Raw genomic sequence first — 24,188 nt, forward strand, 5'->3', positions numbered from 1 at the left:
TAATTTCATGAAGACAGAGCGCAGCAACGAAATGTGTCCTCTTCTTTTATCCAATCACCCTTAGTGAGCAGTGGGCAGCCATGAAAGGCTAAAGTGGACCTCAGTTGTGGATTTGAACCCACAACCTTCAGTTATGAGTCTGCTTCCTTACCCACATTACCAATGTGCATCCTTAAATGTGAGTCCTTCCAAGACAAGCAGAGAATTTTTTTCTTTTCTAACAGGCCACAAGTGGGGGCGGTGGCTGGCCAATGAGCGTGTGGCTCACGCCGGACCTCCGTCCTTTCTTCGGAGGCACTTATTTCCCACCCAGAGACAGTGGACGGAGGCCCGGCCTAACAACAGTTCTCATGCGCGTCCTGGAACAGGTGAGTTCTACTGCAGTTCAAGACGATATATGAATATATATAAATATATAAACTTCCTACCATTATTAATATTCTATTGTGTCAAATATATACATTTAGGGATATAAAGTGACTTTTTGACTGGTTTGTCCAGTGGCGTGGGAACAGGACCGCTCTGGAGTCCAGTGGGGAGAGGGTGATTGAGGCTCTGAAGAAGGGAACAACCATAGCGGCCCAGGCTGGCGAGACTCCTCCGTCTGGACCTGATGTTGCCAACAGATGCTTCCAGCAGCTGGCTCACTCCTACGAAGAAGAATATGGAGGATTCCGAGACGCGCCCAAATTCCCTAGTCCCGGTAAAGTGAATGTTTTGCCATGGTGATACAATGAAATGTGTCCTCTGCATTTAACCCATCACCCTTAGTGAGCAGTGAGCAGCCACGAAGGCGTCCGGGGAGCATTGTGTGGGGACGGTACCTTGATCATAAAGCAGTTTTATCCAACCTCATTTTGAAAAATAAAAATATTTAACATTTACGAGTGGTGTAATGTCTCATGTCCCAATGTCACATGCTCTTCTGTTCCACTATTATTTTATAATAATGATGATGAATGAAATAGTAAAATTTAACTAGTTAGTTTGGTTTTAGTATTAGTTTGGAGTGTTATTTTTCAAATAAAGTGTGAGTTTGTGTGAGTGTGTACAGACTTAAATCAGTATGTGCATGTTTTATTGTGGCAAGCAGGACTCACTTTTACCAAGTATAATCACAAAAAAATTCACATCATATTTCGAACTGTTTAGCAAATTGAGGCCATGTGCACGTACAGAAAATATAACATTCTGTTTCATGGACATTTTTCCTACTTATGAACGCTCCCTCTTCCAACATAGTGAATCTGATGTTCCTCATGTCGTACTGGGCGATGAACCGGGACACGTCACAGGGAGCCGAGGCGCTGCAGATGACCCTGCACACACTCAGGATGATGGCACTTGGGGGCATTCATGACCATGTGGCTCAGGTGCTTACAGCGGAATAGCAGGAGTCATCTAGATCTGTTGTAAAATATGGTAGCGAAGGCCTATTTTACTAGCTTTATTCCTAATATGAAAGTATGAATGGGGACTGTACCTTACTCAAGGGGACCTCAGTGGATCCTTGACTATTTGGGATTTGAACCTGCAAACCTTCGGTTGCGAGTCCACTTCTTTAGCTGCTAGGCCACCACTGTAGTGGGTATGAATATTAATTATTGGCTGTCATCCAGTGTCACAGTGAGGACATTAAGAATAATGACTACACTGCATTACCAATACACACATGGCAGATGTGAATGTTCTTCGTAATTTCAGAGACGCCAGTGTGGTGTACGTGCCACAGTTTGAAATCGAAGGGCCTATATATTTCGTTAACTCAGTTTCTATGTGTGCATATAGTCTGAGGCTCTAGAGCTGTAATAACTTCTTGTGCTTATTTACTTTGTTTCCTTTTTTACTCTTCTGCTTATTTTCTCCTCAGGGTTTTCATCGTTACTCCACAGACTCCTCCTGGCATGTGCCCCACTTTGAGAAGATGCTGTACGACCAGGCTCAGCTGGCGGTGGCCTACATCTCGGCCTACCAGGTGTGTTTGCATAGCCGCATCTGTATTTGTCTTTGCCTCACTTACCTATTTTATCGTTGCGGTTTGGACACAGTTTTTTCTTTTCCTCCATTTTTTTTTTTACACGATGGTTGGTTATAAAATACTTAAGAGAGTGTCTATCTCCTAAAGTCTTCAATACAGCACTAGGCATCTGTAACGAAAAATGAAGGACAAAATTGCAAATTGGTTTTTAAACGTGTGTTTTTAAAAAAATGTTTTTTTTGTTTGTTTCATAGGTATCTGGGGAGCAGTTCTTTGCCAAAGTGGCTCGCGACATACTGCTCTATGTCTCCAGAGACCTGAGTGACAAGGTGAGTTGTCTTAGCCCTCATTAGTGTCGCGCCCATTACTTCATGCTTACATGGCTCTGTAAGTCTAAAGGAACTGGGAAAATATGTATAAAAAAATCCCAAACCTCTTCCTTGCCCTTTTGGGGCATGATGAATTGGCCGACCTCAAAGAGCGAAAGGCTCAATTAAAGCGGCTTGCGTACGCGACAATTATATTTCCCAAGATTTATGAAGTAATTACATGCTAAGAAAACAGATGACGAAGTTCATTTGCTAAAGTTAATTGTTACTCATGGGACAATCATGTTAGAGGTTATTGGTCCATTTCTTTAAAGTTGTGAACAATCAGGTACAACAGGAGGTCCGGCCGTCTTTGCATGCGGCAGCCTCAGCAGGTGTGAAATTACAATCAGGCTATTAACGCTGTGTTATTACAATACGAATCCATTTACAAAGATCCTTCCAGAGTCATTATTAATTAAAACGTTGTGTTGGCCCAGTACCACTGATGTCTGCTGCAGTGCCAGTGTGTGTTGGATAGGTTGGCTACCCAAGGGGAGCATTACCATTATAAATAACACACCAAAATGGGTTTACCGGTATACATCTAGTGTTCATAATAGAGATCAAGGATAGTTTACATTCATTCACATTAATGTATTTCAGCAAAGTTATTTCCTCTTTCCCTCCACCATAGGATTGGTCATGAAGTGATTAGTCATGTTCTCAAAATGTTACGATATTCTTGTAGTCCAGACCCATCTTCAGTTATGGAAATGTTTTGAAATTTCAATAAAACGTTGATTATAATATTATTATTTTAAAATACTTGTTTTTCGTTATGTGTTGGTTGTCAAAATTCTTTGTGTTGGCTGCCATTATTAATCATTTTTTAAATATTATTTAAATAAATCCTGTGATTTTTGTGGCATATTGCTTGCATTGCATAATCAATTGCATGTGTTGTATTCCTTTAAAAAGTTTAAATCAGACCTGATCTCTCTGTACTCTCTTCTGTAGTCTGGAGGCTTCTACAGCGCCGAAGACGCCGACTCGCTGCCAGCGCTGGCATCCACTGTGAAAAAAGAAGGGGCCTTCTGCGTGTGGACTGCCACTGAGATCAGGGAGCTGCTGGCTGAGACTGTAGAGGGGGCCACAGGGGGGGCAACGCAGGCTGACATCTTCATGCACCACTATGGGGTCAAAGAGCAAGGAAATGTTGACCCTGAACAGGTGGGTATATGCATTTTTGTTATTATTATTTTTTTAATTCAGATTTCAGCCTAATAATAATTTGCCATAGAAAATTTTGGTTTGTGGATTCATTAATTGTGAAAAAAATCTATTTACTATTTATTTGTTTATTTATTTGTTTATTTATTTAAATAGCTGCTTATGCAGTCAAAGTCATATTATATCAGCTAAATTGTTTTAATATTTATTTTAATACGTGTTAAATATGTTTAATTATCGTACCAACCCACTGGGAATCTTATAATCAAGCCAATATGGTATTTCCTAAATCAATTGTAAAAACAATGCCATGTTTGTGTATGTGACAAATAATGTTGGGGTGACCTGTCTGTCCGATGGGCAGGACCCACATGGGGAGCTGGAGAACCAGAACGTGCTGATTGTGCGCTACTCTCCCGAATTAACCGCCGCCCGCTTCGGCCTGAATGTGGAGAGGGTCAGTGAATTGCTCACCGCCAGCCGGGCCAAGCTAGCAGAGGTACGGAGGGCGCGACCACCACCTCACCTGGACTCCAAAATGCTGGCCTCATGGAATGGTAAAATGGAGAGATTAATTCTTGGAATTCTCTTTTTTCAAACTGGTGCAAAACGCAGCACTACACACTAATCTTGGGGTATCCTCAGGATTTAAAACAGGAAGGAACAACCTGATGGGTGATTATTTCTGTCACCTACAATGATGTTTTTAATTATCTTTATGTATGTGACGTGTTGACACATGTTAATATCATCACAATAATGTGTAGTGTGTGTGAGGACTGTCAATCACCAGGCTCCTCACATTTTTAACTGTTTAAAAAAAAAAAAAAAAAAACATTATTAAAGATCATGTTCCGGGGTGAAAAATTATTTCACACCAACAAAAAGTAAAACCTAAAGATGACCTACGTTAGCAAACAAGCCCCACACAAAGAGCTGTGCTTAGCGTCCATTTGAAGATCATGCTTGATGACAGAATGTAAATATGGGCAGGTTTATTAGGTTTTATATACTTTAGGTAAACAGTATTAAATTACAACACAATGAAAACAATCTTACAAAAATAATCATTACTTATTCACTAATAGAAGCAAAATTAACCTATTTTATTTGCCTGGTTCATTCATCCGCCATCGTGACAAGCATTTACCATCAAAATTGCTGCAGGAACTGAATGATTAAGGTGGGGTCCTTGGGTTTCACTGCACACTTAACTGCTTTAACCTTTGACCTCTGCCTGACTTTACCCTCACTCTCCTGTGTCATGTAATGGCAAGCATTTTATCAGACTTCACAGGGTGGCCCGAGGCTCTTAGCGAATTCACGTTTGAGCAATGCAAATTTATTCTTAATTAAAATGAGACATCATTTAATCAAAGTGGTCCTTTATACCACCTCTCTCCATTATCCCCCTGGTTCACCCCCACTTGATTTCTGCACCCGGCGAGCCACTACTGCTCTCGATTAATCAGAGCTGATAACTGCTTGTGCTGTGGCGAGATTTCGGGGAGTTTTGACAGGGGCATTGTTAGCGATTATAAGGCTGTCGTACAAATATATATATAGAGAGAGAGACTAAGCGGCTGAGTCAGAGTGGCTCAGTCAGGCAGAAAAGGCGGTATCATGCAGCTTTTGTGTGGAGAATATCTTCGCTCTGGTTGAGATTAAGGGGGAAAAAAACCTACAAAAAAAAAAAAAAAGAAGAAGAAAAATATGCTGAAAACTTCCTGTACTTGTGGAGTCTTCAATAACAGCCTGTCTCTTATAAGAACCAAATAGGGTTGTTTTTCAAATCATAGCACATGTTAACTAAATTCATTGTCAAAGATGAAAATGACTTGTGAGAAACGAAACAAAGCAAATAATAAAGTGCTGGCCTGAACATAACACAAATCGAATATGAGGCTTAAACAATGAGATAGCGATATGATGCATCGTCTGACAGCAGAAAAAAAAATGCCATCGTATAAGAGGGCGCTCTCTGAAATTTTTCACCACCTGGCAGCCATTTCTGGATATTGTCAAAAAAATGTAACCTTGACAAGACAACCCCCATTTTTTCCAATCCTAATAAAAACCACTCTATAGAAATATGATATTTAGCCTTATCTACTGGTATTGCATTTTTTTTGTTCTAGACCGTGCATGTAAGATGACATCACTATTTTAAGAGTGTCTTGTCTTATATTCAGATCAGTACGGTGATCGACCACCAAAAAGTTGATGCCAGCTTCGAGCTGGAAGGAAGATTTGGCAGAAGGTTCAAAAGCAGAACTAGCATTTAGACTGCCCGTGCTGGTCTCTTATCATTACTGGTCTCCAAAGCGTACTGTGAATTCACTTGTTAGAAGACATTCATAACTGGACCTCTATTGGACATTTATCATATGTTTTTTAGTTTTCTCTTTCACTCATGTTTCTTTCACTCAGACTTGATGCATTACACATTCAATATAAGAAAAGACGGCAGAAAATTAATTCAGATTTTTATGATCACTTTGTATTTTGAACAGTCAGAATCCCCAAACTGAATATCTTCAAACGTCTATATAAGAAATTGTGTTTTATTTAGGTTCAACTGTCGAATCCCAGATTGCACACTCCTCTATATTTTTGCCTCTTTTCTGTACAGGATTAATGTTATCTGGCTTTGCACGTGTGGGTGCAGTGCTTGGAGACAAGACTTTGCTGGAGCGGGCTGAGAAGGCTGCTCATTTCCTCTGGCAGCACATGTGGGATGAGGCTGAGGGCCGGATCCTGCACTCCTGCTACCGGGGCCAGGACCTGGAGGTTGAACAAGTGTAAGTCGTTACTGCACATTTACTGTAAGTTGGAATTTCTGTATAATAAATCACACTTTCATAACCATCTATTACATCTGTGAAAGTCAGAAAGTTATATGAAATTATATGAGGATACACCACAAATAGTCTGAATTGACAGATTTTAACTGCATGGATCAATTGACAACGAGGATTTAATATTGTATATCCACACATGATAGAACTTAAATAAATAAGAAAAAATAATCCTTAGTTCTTTCACTTGAAATTCAGTTGCTCTATGGACCAAAAAATGAACAAATTTTTCCGACTTAGGTTTATGAAAGGTAAAAAAAAAAAGGGTGATGCTTCAATACATTTCAATATATTTGGCATGATTAAAATACGTGTTTTTTTATGATATAAATACTGTGAAATTGCAGTAAACAAATAAGCCTATTTCCAGCTGTAGTCAAACAAATCCTATTGGGATCTAAGCATCCTGTTGTCAAAAGGGGCATTTCAGGCTTTAGCAGAAGTTACACTAGAAACCCAAATGGAATCTGTTACTTGCTACTCAGAGAAATGATTCCAATTTAAAGCAACACAAACCAATAAAGAACCTCATGTTGCTTTAAAACGACCCGCTCCGGGCTTGGTGGGTCATTCCTGTAAATGGTTGCGCGACCTGGAAAGTTCGCAGTGTTTCTTCCAGTGAAACCGAGGCTACAGATGATACAGGTATATGCTACAGGTTGCTCTAACAAGGAGCGCCTCGAAACGCCCGCCGCAGCAGCTGCTGCCGAGCATGGGACAACTGTTGGTTAAAATGCTGAGGTCCTCCTCGAACAATTCATCACTCGCCCTTGTGGAAGTGTGCGGAACTTTCTAGACTTCGTGTGTCCTGTGCAGCTGCCAGAGTAGGCCAAGTGCAAAGTAGTTCACCTCCCGCTCATTTTCAAACGCATCCCCCTATCTCTTAATTGCTTTTAAGGTGTCAGAGCCAAACCTCGGCACACAGAACAGTCACCCTGGCCTGATTTCATAGGCGCTGTCTCATTTATTGGTACTATTTGTCCATGGTGTCAGCAGTCGGGCCCGTAAGTTGCCTATGGTTGCAGTTTTTCCACCATGAAAGCAAATAAACACCCTTTATTGTAAAGCATCACGCTAATGACCACAGTAACGTTGAATATGGCAGACAGACCCTACCCTGGCACTTCTACATGGATTTTACAATCCATTCTTACTCTGAAGGACCCAAAGGACCTTTCTCCCTTAGGTTTCAAATGGTGCACACAGTGAAACGAGACAACACTCATCCCCCACCATAATGCTAAATAAAATGACACAAAAAAAAAAGACTACATACGTTCTGACTTGTTGGACATTTTTAGGTGCTGAACTGCGGTGACTCAACACCAACAGCCTACAGTGTTATTATATCTGGTCAGCAGCAGAGCTTTGGTCAGGAACTGACCATTGACAAAAAACAACAACATTTATTTCATATTTAATCCCAACTCATTTACAGTTTGCCTCATTGGGCTTTGACCTGCCCTGCAGTTGACACCTCACACATTTTGACCCTTTCAGCACACAAGGAGGAAAAAGAGATCTATAGAGAAAAAGGGAGAAACCTTGGGAAGGAGTGAGAAAAAAAAATGTATGATTTGTCATTAAAGAAAAAAGAGCAAGGTTGGTAAATAGTCCATCATGTTTGATGGTATTGGACAGCGCAGAGTAGGTTTCAGTGTTATGTTATGGTCCCAGTGCCAGTGTTATGGTCCACAGTGTATGTCCATTTTGATGCTACTGGTCCATTTGAAGATCCTCTAGCTTCAGCAGTTATGGTGTTAAATCATGCTTTTGAGCATAATTCTGATGTAGGGCAGTAGTCAAGTCACCCGAGTTAGCAGAGAATCCCTGTTGAGCTATGTATGTTAATAGCTAATACAGTGAGTGCCAATGCATCTAAAAACAGAAGAGATAAAATAAATAAAATATTAAATTAAATTTAAATATGTAGTTAAAGCAGCTTCTCATTTTGGTGCCAGGTAAACAGCCCAGGATGCCATATGGGGATGAAAGGGTTCCTGGAAGCGTAAAGGATGGTCCTACTGGGACAAATGAGGGGAGCCGAAATGTAAAATACGTCTGGCCTGCTTTTCATTTCCCTCCATCTGCCGTGGGAGGATTCCCCCTCTGTCCTGAAGTAATAATTCTGTAGATCAAGGGCTGTGGCGGATCGACAGTGACCATGAAAAAGATAGGAGACATAGAGGATGAAATACTGTTTTCTGCTGATTATATGTATTGACAGATATATGCAACTTCTATGGCAGCCATTCGGTGTCCGTTATTAGTTGAGTTGAAGCATCAGCACGCCTTATTAAGCGTGATGGGCTGCTGATTAGATGATCAGATCAGACAAATCTCACCCAACAAGGAAAGGTTTGAGAACCACTGCTCTGGACTTAACCTTCACACGTCATTCTGAAACCTTCCTTAGTAAAAGTGTTAGTATTATATTGAGTTAGATGTTTACCGTTATTGTATTGTTAACCCTTCAATTTATTTTATTAAAATTGGAATTTTGGTTCGAATGTGATCAGTAGTTTATTGTATTTTTTTTCCCAGTGCTGTATATATAAAAAGAACAGTTTGTTCCATGCATTTGGCCAGCATTGGTGTGGAATGCAGTAAAACGCAAACATTATTGAGTGCATTTCAGAGACTTTTCTTTTTCCTACACTGAAGCCAGACAACTTTTCAGAAGACCAGCCGTATCTCCCGGGGAGCGTAGAGCGAGCAGAGGTGGGGAGAAATCGAGAGCCAGAGCGCTTCATTAATTATTGACCGCCTCTACTGTGACCGGCGCACTGGTGGGCCACAGAGAGAGAGAGAGAGAGCGAAAGAATAAAAGTAGGAAAAGAAAAACTAAGAACACAAAGAAAATGTTTTGGACTTTGTTGTCTAAGCCTCCAGTGTGCAAAAACCCACAGCAAATCAACGCCCATCTGCAAACAAACACCCACTATGAAGTGATCTTTAGCACACATCCACTGGGGGTGGTGGAGTTTCTCTGAAATGCACCCGGGCACTTATTTGCGATGACATTTAAGTCGGCGGGGGCCACCAGACCTGACAGACTCCCTCGATGACAACTCGTATGTCAGCCGCCGCTGTGGCGCCCACCTTCCCAGCCTCTAAAAGCCCCTTGTGTCTGCAGCTCCTTCCTTTTGAACTCCTGTCGTCTGAAACCAGGGCCAAGAGCGCGGGTGTGGGGGTCGCGACCCCGCCAACACCCCTGGACGTGCTGCTGTGTAACCCCACGGCGCCGTCCCCGACACCGCCGTATCTTCCTCCCTGTCACCGCCAGTCTCGCCACACTCACCCGTTTCGCAGTGGCACCTTTGCAGCAAGGTGCCGGGGACCCGAGGATGAAGGGCCTCGCTGTGCTCAGAAGAATCAAAGTGACTTTATTTTTAAGCTTCAAAGGCCGCAGAACCGAAAACGCTGGCACTGTGATGTCCGTGCGATCATAGGCTCTCTGTGTTCGTGGGATAAAACATCAAATCGTCTCGTCTGTATGAAATGTTTGAAGGCCCTTTTTTCCCCGACCTGTAAATGTTTGAAGTGAGTTTATGTACGACACAAAACGTCCAGTCCATGGACAAAGCCTTCGTTGGCGGTGTACAGCTATACACCGGAAAATGACAGTTCCTGACCGCTATCAGGCTTCCACAACCCCTCTCATTACTCAGGGTCAATTTAATTTTGCTCCAGCTAATACCCTGGAATCCATCACATTTCCTAGAAAATACATTATTCTCTTGTGTCCCGCAGCGAGTCGCCCATCGCTGGCTTTCTGGACGACTACGCGTTCGTGGTCGCTGGGCTGCTGGACCTGTACGAGGCCACCGGAGCCGTGCGGTGGCTGAGTTGGGCCGAGACACTCCAGCAGAGGCAGGACCATCTTTTCTGGGACAGTCAGGGGGGTGGATACTTCTGCAGCGACCCAAACGACCCCGCCCTGCTCCTGGCGCTAAAGCAGGGTGAGTCTAGTCACACAGATTCATTAATTTATTATAAAAGTCATCTTTCTGTTTGTGTCTAGGTATGTTCTGAAATGGATACACTTAAAAGTATTGACAAATTTATTTCATAGTTCTTATCTTTAGAACCTAATTTTTACTCTCTTCTGGTGCATAAGAAGTTGTTTTGTTGTGAAACCGTCCCTCTGGGTTCCATTTCTTAGGATAGAGATTTTTATTTCTAGAATTTACAGAAAGGGAAACACATGATCTTTAATGGCTACATCTGATCTAATGGCCTTCTGGGGTGGTTGGGATGTTCTTTTGTACTTTTGTTGAGATTAAATCATTTTTGTTGGCTGTTCTCGCCAATTATGAGTCTTTATAGTGTTCCTTTTTATGTCTTGTTTTTTCCAAGGAAGGTGCTGCGGAGACATATAAGACATTTTAGAAGCGACCGTGAGGAATCTTTCTCTTTGCAGGAATTGGACAGGCTCTGCTGGTCTTCATTGAAATGTACAGTTCAGTTCGATCTGGCCTTTTGTGATGACATTAATATACGATGAAAGCAGAAAACACAAGGCGTTCTTTTGCCACTGTTGCTTCTGACAAATGAAATCAGCCATTACGCAGCAGAGCTCGTCACGGGAGCTTTTCTCTAGCTTGAGACCCGACGCTGGCTGCTCGGAGGAGTGGGCGAGTCGCCACCATGTCACCGGGAGACGGATTACCCTCACTGCCGCGTGCCGCCCTGCATTTTACAGCCCGTCCTCCGGGCAGCCGCCGCTAAACTCCGTGTAGCACAGAGATACACAGAGATTAAAGCGCAGAAATGAAATTACTGCCGCTGTTGGAGATTTTGCTCTATTGATGTATGTGTGGTCACCTGCAGTATATCATTGCATTTAGTGAGATTCATCAATAATAAGATATGGTTTATTAGTGTTTTTCATAGGCAGTCACTGTCAAGTTAGTCATAAAATGATCAAATATTTTAAATAATAAAAATAAAATATATCTAGTGAAAGGCATTTTCCCAAACCTCATTAAATGCCATTACGGCTTTATATATGCTAAAGCTTACAGGGGGAAAATGATATTGGATTGGCAGCTCAGAGCATAACTTCAAGGTAAATGGGCAAAAAGTAGTAAATTGTTCTTTCCAAAACTATCTAAACATGTAAAGCACACAAAAAATAACGATTAAAATGTTAAGGTGTTTATATGTTCACGAGTGCATATGGCTGATTTAAGGTAATGTGTACTAAGTGTGTTGACTGGTTACCCTGCATCAACTGTATTACTGTGACAGAGGCACCACTGGTGTGTATCAGTCATCACTCAGCTTCCTCTCATTTCTGAGATTCCCCGGGGGCCCGTGTGGCTCTCACCAATGAGCTCATGGTGTGTGTTTTCGTTGGAAAAAGTGACTGGTGATAAAGCCTCTTGGTCATTCCACCTGCCTTATCAATCCACTTAAAGCCCTCAGACAAGTGATACAAAGCGTCAGCAGATTGAACGTTCTTCTATGGCTTGGAACATGCCGGCTTAGAGCCACTAAAGGTTTATTTGTTTCCAGATCAGGACGGTGCGGAGCCCAGTGCCAACTCTGTCTCAGCCATGAACCTACTGCGCCTGTCCCATCTCACGGACCGACCCGAATGGGCGGCGCGCTCTCAAAAACTCCTAGCGGCCTTTTCTGATAGGCTGGTGAAAGTGCCAATTGCCCTGCCAGACATGGTCCGCGGCCTCATGGCTCAGCACTACACCATGAAACAGGTATTATGCTTAAATCCATCAAAAATGCAAGTTTTTATTTATTTGTTTGTTTACTCACTTGTTTATTCATTTATTTTTACTTATAATGAAAATTAGTGCGCACCTGAAAATGTATACACATATAACATATTTTAACTATTTAAAAAAAAAAAAACTATACCAGTTTATAATTAGTCTGTTTTTTTGTTAATTTTGGAACATTTAAGTATGAACAAAATAATTAGTGCATCTGACAGGTTCCTTGTCAACTATAGATCAGTGGTCTGCAGGGATATACATTCCAGTTCGAGCTGGATTCCGATAACTACCCCAAAAAACTGACCCCCTGGTCAATAACCTTCTCATTCGGCTAGAAGTTCCCAATTGGTTTCCAGGCGGGATCCGCTCCTGGCACCAGTATAGACATGTTCACCTGCAGCGGTAAAGTTAGCGTAGCGAGCTGGAAATAACAAGCTGGAGGTCCCGGCAAAGGCCAGACGCTTCCAAAGCACACCTGCTCACCTCATTACTGCAGAACACAGGCAGCCCTGACCCCCCGTCTCTTTATTAACATCCTCACCCACCCCTCTCTCTCTCTCTCTCTCTCTCTCTCTCTCTCTTTTGTTTTTCCCCCCACTCCTTCTCTCTCTGTTAACAGATTGTTATCTGCGGAGAGCCTGATGCCGAGGACACGGCGAGTCTCACTTCCTGCGTCCACTCGTTGTTCCTGCCTCACAAAGTAAGTTTGTCCGCTCAGCCCTGGGTCGGTTAAGGTTAAGGTGAAGATTCACTTTATCGTCACCAGCAACTGTATGCAAGTACAAAAGTGAGATGAAAGTCTCCGAAGACAATATAATAATAACCCTCCAGTTGCATATAACATGCAACATGAAAGGGGTTTGAATAGAATATTTACAAAAAGAATAATGATAGTCGTTGACAAAGTTTAAATTAATGGTTTAGTCAAACTTATATCTGTTGCTAAACTAAACCAAACTAATCAACCTACACAATGGTCTTCATATAAATTACAATGGTATTCATATAAATTAAGTACACACATTCCATTCAGCAGCAGGTACCACGTGTGCGTCACACTTTTCATACTTAATATGTGGCGACTAGACAAAGAATCAGCTAATTAATGTCCATGATGCAACAATAGGTCCGGTGCGCCCTTTCGGAATCTTCCTTTGAATGTTTTGTTTTGTGTTTTGGTGAGTGACACATCCCCTCGATTACCCAGCATGCTCTCTGCCATGCCGTCAGTGGCTTCTCACGATAATGAGTATGCACATGTCGCCCAATGTAAAGGTCAAGTTATCTGTCACGCACTCTGACACGCACAGGGACGTTGTTGGAACAATGGCTTACCCGTTTTCAGCGATACCTCTTTCTTTTCTTTTTTTTTTGTAGAATAATTAGTATTTTTTTTATCACACCCTAGCCTGAGGATGTATATTTTTCTGCAGAGCAATTTAAATGTCAGGCCCCGGAAATGCTGATCGAATTCCTCCCATCCTTTCTTGACTGAGTTCGCTCTGCGTTAAGCGGCGAGGCCTTCGAGATCAAAACAAAGCATACACGTTTCCAACTGGGTGTTCTGGCATTAGGCGAGTGGGACACAGTCGGCAGCAGGCGCCCAACATCATTAACAGTCAGAGGGAAACCTCCAGAGACCCCCCCCCCTCACCACTCCTCTGCCTCCCCAGGGGGGAAGCGTGTGTGTGTGTGTGTGTGTGTGTGTGTGCGTGCATGTGTGTTGGATAAATCATAGGGTGGCGAGCATCGCTAAAGTAGGACAGGGTGTACCATGCACAACGCACCCCCACTCCCACTCCCCCTCCCCAATCTGTCTCAGCAGTAAAGGAGATCAGGTGATGAACGGGATGGCTGATAGGCTAGCTTGAAATGTTACTTTATTACAAAAACTAGCATGTAACTAACAAGTAACATGACTGTATGCATGAACGTGCATTTCATTTATTCAAATAAAAAAAGTGAAGGAGTCAAAAGTAAGCTGTGTAAGCTTTACGGGTGACAGGGGGGTCTAGACACTATTTATAAAACAATGACTTGTTTTAACTTTTTAAAAATATTTTTTAGTTAAATTCTTTTTGTGAACTATACTTAATTGTACAGACATGGTCAAGCAGACACATACATAGAGCTTCTGAGGTTCCTCTGATCTTTACAATTATTGTGCAACCCAAAGGCTCACTCAGATCCAGTCTACCCTGGAATTAGGTGGGTTTGCTGTGCATTACACAGTTTAGCCTTCGTGTCACAATTTCTCTGACAGAAAAAAAAAATCTAGATAAATGAGTGTGTAGGGAACTGCTGTCCCTGGACACTGACTTGAACGCTGTCTCTGTGATTAGCTCATCCATCTCAGTCATACCGAGTCAGGGCAACACTTGCCAGTTGTCTGATAATTATGACAACTATGCAAACATAAAATATATAAGTCGTACATACTGAAGATGCAATTTTCTGTTATGGTATTGCTAAACAAACAAATTTTTCATGTTGGTTGCAGAATGTTGTGTCATTTCATGTAATCAGGGGCAGCTTCAGTGACTCAAGATCAGTATTTTTCATAATCAATTAATGGTTTAACACATGGCTCCCACTCAAACCTAAACCAATAACTCACAAAAAAACTGTGTGAGACTCTTATTTCTCTGTTGCCAAACTGGAGGATGGTGCCAGAAACTGTATAGGAATAATCCCTAAAATAAATAAATGTGTGTTGTGCTCATCCGCCCATCCATCCTTCTGCGCATTTCAGACTTAAGAATGCAGTGCTTTGGTGTGCCTGCTGTAATGAAAGCTCACTGCACACAGACACATGCTGGGAAATCTCGAGAGGAACAAGTGACAAACTCTGCATTGAGTGTGGGTGGGACAGAGACAGCACAGAATTCAGTGGGTAAAATAAATAAAAAAATAAATACAAATATCATGAGCCAATGTAGCTCCTCCACAGAATTAAGCTGCAGATGATCCATGACCACCCAAAAAAAAAAAAAAAGCTGTTCTTGGGGAAAATTATGTTCTATTCAGTTATATGCCCAAAGCTCAGCGGACTCAAAATTTTACTTACACACACTTATATATCTGGTGATTAGTAGCATTGAATACAATGTTATACTAAATGGAATACATAAAAATCATCATTTTAATGTAATATTTGTACAATCAGCACATAATTAATTAAATGTATTGCACCTGTGGCTTTTTTCAGATCATCCTTAACATTAGAAGATACTGCAAAAAGCAGATTTTCTGCATTTAAATTTTTATTAGTTTTTCCTCAGTTCTTTAGAATTTTGTAAATGTGCATTTCTGTGTTGGGATTAAAATGCATTACCTGCCTGGGATGAATGAATTAGGCCTCCCCGTATCTCAACATCTTGCATCTCAACTCATGATCATTAGATCCTTATACATGAAAAAAAAATCATTATTTTCTGCCAATTCTTCTATGTGAACTACCCTTTAACGATGGGCATATGTCAGCAATTGACAGAATCAATCTCCATCTTGATTTGCAAAGCGCTGTGAATAAGTGTACATTAGCACAAGGCACGTGACCTGAAATAACCTGAGCAAAACTGAGAAGAAAGTCCCCATATCCCTTGTGCTGACTAAATCTGTCGATACACACTGCATGACTCACACGCCTAAATAGATCCGTACCACCGCGTGGTTGATGATTGCCGTGTCTGTCAGTCCGAATAAGAAAGACTTGACTTGAGGCGTGAGGATGGGACATGACCCACAGAGTTTTTGTTCAATTAGAGTGACAGGACAAGAATGAGAACTGTCACGTTCAAGCGGGATTACCATGAACACAACCGCCTACACAGCCGCCTACAGCGCGACTGAACAAAAGTGCCGTAACTCTTTAACAATTCAGTGCTAATCAAGTGTTGGATGAATGCGAATAAAGTTTACATGAAACAATGTCTGTGTTTGAGGGTAAATGTTGACAGAAGTGAGTCAAGGAAAAGTGAGAGCTAAACACATTAACAGCAAAAAAACAACAACAATTTTTTTATTTCTCATTTAGATCCAATTATTGCCTTTTCTGTTCTGTTGTTTTTAGGCCACAGGGTTTAATTGTGGTGAATGATCTGTATAATAATCAGCTGTTCTTTTTTCCCTCAATTATTTATGTTTATCTTTTTCAATATGTGACTTATTTATTTCATTCATATTTCAGATGAGCTGTTCACGATTCAAATGACAAAGTTGCAAAAGTAGTTGACTGAAATTCATGCTCAGACATTTTCTCCCTCTGCAAGTTGTGCTGAGTACATTATGATTTATTGAATGTGTATAAATATGGGCTCATGGGACTGTGGGGGGCTTAGAGGGGAGCTCAGACCTTTTTAACAAGCCTCTTTGCCTTGCCCTGGTGATGGCACGCAGCCGTGGAAATATGCAGCACCAATTCCATATTAAGAGAGAAAGCCAGCGCCGACTCTTGACACAAGAATTTACCCATTCGGATGCTGGAATCACCACTATGACTGTGCTGTAGCAAAAGCATGTGTGTGTGTGTGTGTGTGTGTGTGTGTGTGTGTATATATATATATATATATATATATTAGAGGTGGTCATAGATTAATTTTCTTAATCTAGATTAATCTCACTGTAATCTTGGAATTAATCTAGAGTGGAGAATGTATTATCTGAACGTTTTTCTAGTGTTTCGTTAAACATAATGATTACATGAAAGGAGCAGATGCATTCTGTGCACCTGTCCACATCTCATAACTCCTGGCAGCACGTTGCATATGCGACAGTAGTTTTTTTTTTCTCAGGCAAACGGTGAGAAAATGAGCTATGGTCCACCTGTATTTTGGCAAGGTAGGAAAATGCGCCTTAGGTGATCAAAATAGAGCCCAAGATCATTATGTATTAAAGGTAGTGGCATTTTGTGCTTCTAAAACGTCCAGGGCAGCTGGTTGGCCGGTTGTCTTCAGGGAGGCTCTTTAGCAAAATGAGACCCTTGGGTGCTGATATTTCTGAGGTTCACCCACGGATGGAGGTATTCAGCAAAACGATATTCCACTCTGGCCTTTAGGGCTGCAAAAAGCACTTAACTTTCCCATATAGAGGGAGAGACGAATGGTTGCGACTCCTTAACAAGGCTGCAGGGACGTGACAACAGACAGAAAGGTCCAGAGATGAACAGAGAAGATAGAGAGAGGGGCATCAACAGCTTGGAAGAGGCTAATCTAGCAAAGCATGGCCTTTTGCAATGGTAACAACCCCCCTAAACAAGACACAAAGTGGAGGATTACACGTGATTTAGCATGGCATGCAGTGTTTGTGCTTCTCCAGCTTTCTCTGCTTCCGATGCACTTAGTCCAGGCACAAAAAAAGAAAAACATGACCAACTCTGGAAGTGTGAGCAGCCAATCGTTTCCACTTCAGCTAAGAAACTATCCAGGCCCTTGTATTGCGACAGTCAATTCTACTCTGTAGCTTTGACAGCAGGTCAGACCCTGACAGGCATCAAGGATGTCCATCTTTGGTGCCCCTGTGACTAATTTAGACTATAGCGGCTTCTGCTGCGATAGTCAGTGTTTGCGCCATTGTTCACACTCAGGAATTTCACTTGAATTCGCCATGTACGCTGCTGTGTTTGCAGCTGGGCTACATTTTAATGCAAATAGTGATAAATATAAGGCTTTTGTAGACACCCTCAAGATTTGGCATTTCTACCTTCAGATGTGGCCGATAGGCGAGGTAGGACCAGTAAATCAGCATTATTTGCCCTTTTAGGAGCATGTTCTGAAGATCTCTCAATCAGTTTATTTGTACATGGCATTTGGCATAAAGCGCATGACATTTGAACAGTTATCAAGGTTCTTAGTGGGCAAGCAAAAGGCAACAGTGGCCAGGAAAAAAAATGAAACCTTGAGAGGAACCAAAGAGTAGGTTCTCAGTCACTCTACATTAATAAGCTGTAGCTAGTGAGTAATAAAGTGTATGGCGTTGATTCCAAGAGCGCTAAGGGGTTAAGTCCCAGACCAGCACGCCAACAAGCATTGTGTGAAGTGCCCAGAAACGTTGACTAATCGCTGGCCACGACTGCGGTTTTCCCAGCCTTCATACAGAACAAAAGGAGGCTGACTCTAAAGCCAAAGAGAGAATTTGAGCTTTCTTCCCCTTTAATTCAGTCAGTTAGTTTGTTTGCGTCACGGTTATCATGCTCGCATTTCGAAGCTAATGATCGAGCCAGGCTTTTCACCCTGACTGATTTCACAGAAAAGATTCTTTCTTGATTGTTGTGATTCTTTCTTGCTATGATTACCGTGGAGGGGGTGACAGCATAGTGATTTCAGACATTAGCTACAGAAATCAGTGAAGCTGTGGTACAGAACGTGCAACTGCGTTCTCCAGTCAGCCCTCTAGGACATTCGCAGTTTTTATTTGTCGTAAAAAGTCTAAAGTTTCTTATCCTGGTTCTCTGCTAGAACAACATGTGTTCGGAGCTTCAGGATGTCGAGTACTGCATTCTACAAATGAATCCACCCGTAATAAAATAAAGAAAAAAAAAACATGTTTGATGATGGAGAACATGCAATATCGCAAAATGATGAATCTGTCATTTCTGCTTAATTAATCAATGGATTGCCATATGGTTGTTTCTGTTACCTCTCGTTCACAAGCATCCCTACCAGTGTACACATGGGGAAATTTGGGCTCAGAAACAGTCACCTAACATTTTGTAATGATCACCATTTTTAACATCAATCATTAATAACAGAAATCTCAGAATTAAAAAAAAACGTTTCCTATTTGCTGTATTTCACCATCGTCTCTCTTTCTCAGTAGTCATATTTCTGTTTCATCATAGATGATTAAAGTGATGAGTGAACTGCCAAAGGAGAGTTATGAATTATAGCTTGCCTCTCTGTTGTGCATAAATTCTGTGCACTGCATTAATGTTTGACAGACCATTAATTAGTATCGTATTTATTTCGAAATGGTCTATGACATTTTTTGCTAATTTAATGGATGGCAAAATTACAAATTAACATGTTTAATTACATAATGGGCATTTGTGTGTTTTTTAACAAATAAAGAAGCCTAATTTGAGACTTAAATTAAGCAATAACAGGATTACTGTGACTGTTAGAAAAGCTTTAAGAAGATGGTATTAGGGTACAAGAAAACTGCAGCAGTGCCACTGGATTTGTTTTGTAGACGTGTTTGATATCTGTGCTGTGTGGGTCACAATTAGCTTTAGATGCTCTGGGAAAAAAAGAATAAAAGAGTCTGACCTGTCTGTTTGGTCACATTTCTTCTGTTTGACAGAGCTCACCTTGTCTGGGTTTTCAAATTCGTTTTCTGGGTATTCAAGTTTTGTATGTCTGCATCTTGCATTTGAGAGCGCAGTTACTGCGGTGCTCCGCTCTTTTTAAAATCAACAACAGTCAAACTAAATCTTTGTGTCGCATGGCTTTGTTAATTTGCATGTTGGGGGAAGCATGGTGGTTCCCTCATCTCCTATATTTAGTTGTGGTCTCATATTGTGCCATGGCATCTGCCTGATTGGAGCAAGTGCAGGTGGAAGGTGGCGTAATGACTCTCATCACAAGTTTATTATGAGAAGTTAGCTGGAGGAAAATGTACGCTCCATTAGCGTCATTGGTTGGGCAGAACTCACTATAAAGGTGGTGATCCACGTAACCTACAGTCTTTTCATTTGGACTTACAGGCAGTATATGCTTAATGACAAACAAATATGTGCATAATGACAAGAACTAAATAGAGGCTTTTTGGCCAAAAGTTTTAGTTTACATGAAAAATCAATGCATAACGACCATCTTGGCAGGATATCAAGACTAGGATATCTCATTTTAAAGCACATGGATAGAATCACCATTGAAAAACACTAACTCTGGTGGCTTTGCCCTCAAATTATGTTAAAAAACCTACATTTTATACTGTGTACTGTGACACCATTTGCAGCTACACAATCTTTCCTGGATTTTCAGATGAGGGGCATAAAATATTAATGCATCTAAAAAATGGAATGGATTATTTGTTTTTGTAAGATATTTTTTTTATCCAGCTTTATTAAAATTAAGTTATTAAATTAAGTTATAAAATATAAGATGGTTTACCTTTTAAATTTAATTGAAAAATAATAGCATTCATTGTATTCTATATTTTGTAGATGCACTATTAGGCGTACTACTGCCATTTTTTGTCTGAAAGACGTTTCCCATTGATTTTTTCAATGTTCTGTGTCCTGTGAAAGTCATTTTCATTTTTCTATACTGAGATCAAATATGATTCTGTGTTTCCAGATTTCTGTCTGTCACTGAGATTTCACTGTCATCTCAGCTGCACTCTAACTGTAGCAACCAGGCAGCACAGTTCTTCTACTTAATCATCAGACATTGCTTTTGAAGATTAAAATCACTTCTCACTAGCAAATGCTGCCACGTGGGGCCTGGGCAAGAATCTGTTTCTATAGAAAAGGACGTCTGATTTGCCAAAACCCCGACAACGGGTCATTATAAGCCTTGCGTGTCCCTGTGGTGTTTCTGTGTTTTTTTTTAGATCAAGAGAAAGACCTCGGAAGCTGGCCTATTAAATCACACAGTAAAATGCTTTGATTTTCACCCAGGAGAATTTTTCTCAAGTGCTTCCGCTTGTGGGAGTCGCAGGTCACCCTGAGTGGCAGAAGGACGCTGTCTGAATTTAATGAATTTAGCCGAAAGCTGAATGAGCAGCGAGAAAAACAGTGCGAGAAGCTCTTTCATTCAGATTGTTCCTGTAGGTATTGCTATCAGACGAGCGAGTCCGCGACAGCTCTTGATTTTAATGCCTCGCTGTGTGTGTTCTTTAAGGTCAGCAGCATCCTTAACCGATCTTACAGCATGTGCTGACCTGGTGTGACCTCCACACCAGCTGCTAAGGGAGAGAAAAGCGCCATGGCCATCAGTAGACGCCTGGGGGGCTGAGAGACTTCATAGTTAAGAATTGACTTTCAGGAGAGATCTGGTGTAACAGTGGAAAAATGTTTCACATTTAGACAGATGTCTTCCCCAGATGATCAGCAGAAGGAAAATCTTCTTCTGGTAGCTGTTTACCGTATTGGCACAAATATAAAGCAACAACCCCTTTTTTCAGGACTAATTAAAACACTTTATTCCTTGCACAAATGATCAAATGATATTGCATTTTTACTAGACTGTGGATGTAATTTGTTTTTGCTAAGTGAACCTTGATATTTGCTAAATCTATCTCACATAAAGTGCTTTTTCTCTGTTAATTATGGCTCATGATTGCTCAGAAATCCAGTATTAGACAGCTAACAATTAAACAGCATTAGAATATAACCTACAGTCAAATATTCACAGTAGAAATGTTCTGCTTATGCAAAGTCAATATACCACCAATACCTGGTTGGATTGTAGGTTTACTGCTGTTTTACATTTTTTCCACTATTAGATTTTTTAGATGTACTAATATGTACTGATATTGGGATAAATCAGCTTAAAACACAGAAGGCAACTGGAATTGGTGCTCCAATTTTTAAACCAGTTAAAATGCCTTTAGGTCAAGTAAATAGCTATGGTTAGTCTGCATGCAGGTTCACCCTATGATGCTCAGGCACCCAGGAGAGCTGATATAGCATTCAGCTTCCCCACACCCATGACGAACAATGCCGACATGCTGATTTTTAACCTTTTCATGCAAGTGCTCGCCTCGGAGCATACAGCTCAGCATGGTGTCCTTTCTGAAGCTAACACGGCCACGGAGTGCGGAGAGGCTGACACAGGCCATTCCTCACACGCTCCGAAATAAACTCGGACCACAGATAATTGAATGAGTAATGGCGGCACGCTCCACCTGGGCATGCTGACAGCTTCGAGCACCCTTGAAGGGCTCTTCCTGCGAGGACGTGAGAGAGAGGGCCGAAAATCCCTAGACCAATCAGACTTGTGCTCAATTGATTGTCAGTTTGTTTTGGTGATTATTATTTCTACTGCTGCATTCTTCCGGAAAAATAGTACAATGCATGCTGAAAGGGCACATGAGGTTTAAAAAAACATAAATGAAGTCTGGTAAGCCAGAGAATGAATTTGACAGGCCTGGGAATAGGAAATGGCGATTCTGTGCTGACAAGGTTGTCCCAGACTGGGCCGACTCAATCACAAAGGAATACGTTTACGACTCTTTTCTGTGTAAATTTAGTGTTAACTGGGCCCTCGAGACCAAGCCGACATCAGCGACCCCAGTCAAATCGTCATGTCTGTTTTTCCATGTTGCCAGTCTATGGGGGGAGGGTGTCTCTCTTTGGGACCACAGGGGGAGTGAGTGATGCGCCCAATCTGACATATTTCAGCCCTCCTCTCAAGCGCCACACAGCAGGACGATGATGCAGAATCAGCCGCTCCTGTGTTGCAGTTGAGGATTGGAGGACTTCTCAGAGACTGAACCGGGGCCGGACTTGGTGTAAGCTGTAATGGACCTTTCACACAACCGCCTTACCTGACAAAGCCAAAAAACCTGTGAATTGATCATTTCTTTGAATGGGTAAAATTGTAAAAATGTAGCGGAAGGAAGAGAAAGAGTGGAATCATTGTTGAATTAGTTGAATTCGTGGAAGGGGTGAAATTGTAAAACGTTAAATGTAAAACGTTGACAGTTAGGAAAACGGGGCTGATTGCTATTGGGGCAACAGTCTGTGTTGGACTTACCTGATGGAGACTTACCTGAGCGTGGATTCTAGGTTGGAACTGATTAAATTAGTGATTCATGAATCAACTGGGTTTGATCACCCAGATCCATTAAATAACGAATCTGAGGTCTGAGTCCTAACTATGCTATGTCTAATTTGCATGACTTGCAGTTTCTTTGCACCTTCTCAATATGAATCGCTCACAGACGGTTCCAATCATGTGATGTCACATGACATTAATGAACAATAAATTAAACTAGAAACCAAAATTCCAGAGGAAATTTTGATGGGCCTGTCCGGATGTTTTTCATAGGAGCGCGGGCATAACCTCCTGAGCTAGTCTCAGCTGTGAAATCAAGTGTTATTAAAGTATCCAATATAGCAGGCAGTGATGTGAAATTTGTTGACGTTTAGAACATGTTGAAAAGATAGCATGTTACCATGTTAATGCTAGCATGCTAACATTAAAAATGCTAACAGGGCGTAGCCAAAGTGCGTCACATTTAAATTTGGTGTTGTTTCAAGCATGTTTAAAAATGAGCATGTTAGCATGCTAATGCTAGCATGTTAACATCAAAAACGGTAACAGGCTGTGGCCAAGATGCGTCACTGTCAATTTGGTGACGTTTGGAGCATGTTTAAAAATGAGCATATTAGCATGCTAATGCTAGCATGCTAACATCAAAAACATTAAGAGGGCACGTCTAAGATGCGTCACGTTAAATTTGGTGATGTTTAGAGCATGTTTAAAAATTAGCATGTTAGCATGCTAATGCTAGCATGCTAACATAAAAATGCTAACAGGGCGTGGCCAAGATGCGTCATGTTAAATTTGGTGACGTTTGGACCATGTCAAAAAAATTAGCATGTTAGATCAAGGCATAGCATTTTAGTGGCCGATGGACAGGGCGTCCCTAATAAAGTGGCCAAAGGACAATGTGTCCCTAATGAAGTGGCCGAGAGACAGGGCGTCCCTAATAAAGTGGGCGAAGGACAAAGCATACCTAATAAAGTGGCCGAAGGACAGGGCGTCCCTATTAAAGTGGCAGAAGGGCCTGGCATCCCTAATAAAGTTCCTGAAGGACAGGGTGTCCCTAATAAAGTGGCGAAGGACAGGGCATCCCTAATAAAGTTACCGAAGGACAGGGCGTCCTTACTAAAGTGGCCGAAGGACCGGGCGTCCCTACTAAAGTGGTCAAAGGACCAGGCGTCCCTAATAAAGTGGCTGTAGAACAGGGCATCCCTAATAAAGTGCTGTATCAGTACCCCTTGTAGGGCCCGTTTGCTGGCAATGACACTGTACCACTTAAAAGGGGTCCCATTTTACAAATGCTACCAATGCAAAAATTAGCATTCAATACATTTCAATGGGAAATGACCCTGTTTGAGCGT

The 24,188-nt window shown here is 41.5% G+C and overlaps 1 protein-coding gene across 1 annotated transcript in view; it reads left to right on the top strand.

Annotated features, from left to right (window-relative positions):
- spata20 (spermatogenesis associated 20) overlaps positions 1-24,188 on the top strand; it is a 29,088-nt gene that overhangs the window by 2,652 nt on the left and 2,248 nt on the right. The window contains exons 5-15 of the mRNA XM_028970083.1: positions 225-368; positions 502-703; positions 1,243-1,373; positions 1,871-1,975; positions 2,233-2,307; positions 3,307-3,519; positions 3,884-4,076; positions 6,152-6,320; positions 10,131-10,339; positions 11,898-12,097; positions 12,735-12,815. Of these exons, the coding sequence (XP_028825916.1) occupies positions 225-368; positions 502-703; positions 1,243-1,373; positions 1,871-1,975; positions 2,233-2,307; positions 3,307-3,519; positions 3,884-4,076; positions 6,152-6,320; positions 10,131-10,339; positions 11,898-12,097; positions 12,735-12,815 (1,722 nt within the window). The remainder of the gene's footprint in view (positions 1-224; positions 369-501; positions 704-1,242; positions 1,374-1,870; positions 1,976-2,232; positions 2,308-3,306; positions 3,520-3,883; positions 4,077-6,151; positions 6,321-10,130; positions 10,340-11,897; positions 12,098-12,734; positions 12,816-24,188) is intronic.

The sequence above is a fragment of the Denticeps clupeoides genome, chromosome 2, assembly GCF_900700375.1.
Source record: "Denticeps clupeoides chromosome 2, fDenClu1.1, whole genome shotgun sequence".
Taxonomy (NCBI): Eukaryota; Metazoa; Chordata; class Actinopteri; order Clupeiformes; family Denticipitidae; genus Denticeps; species Denticeps clupeoides.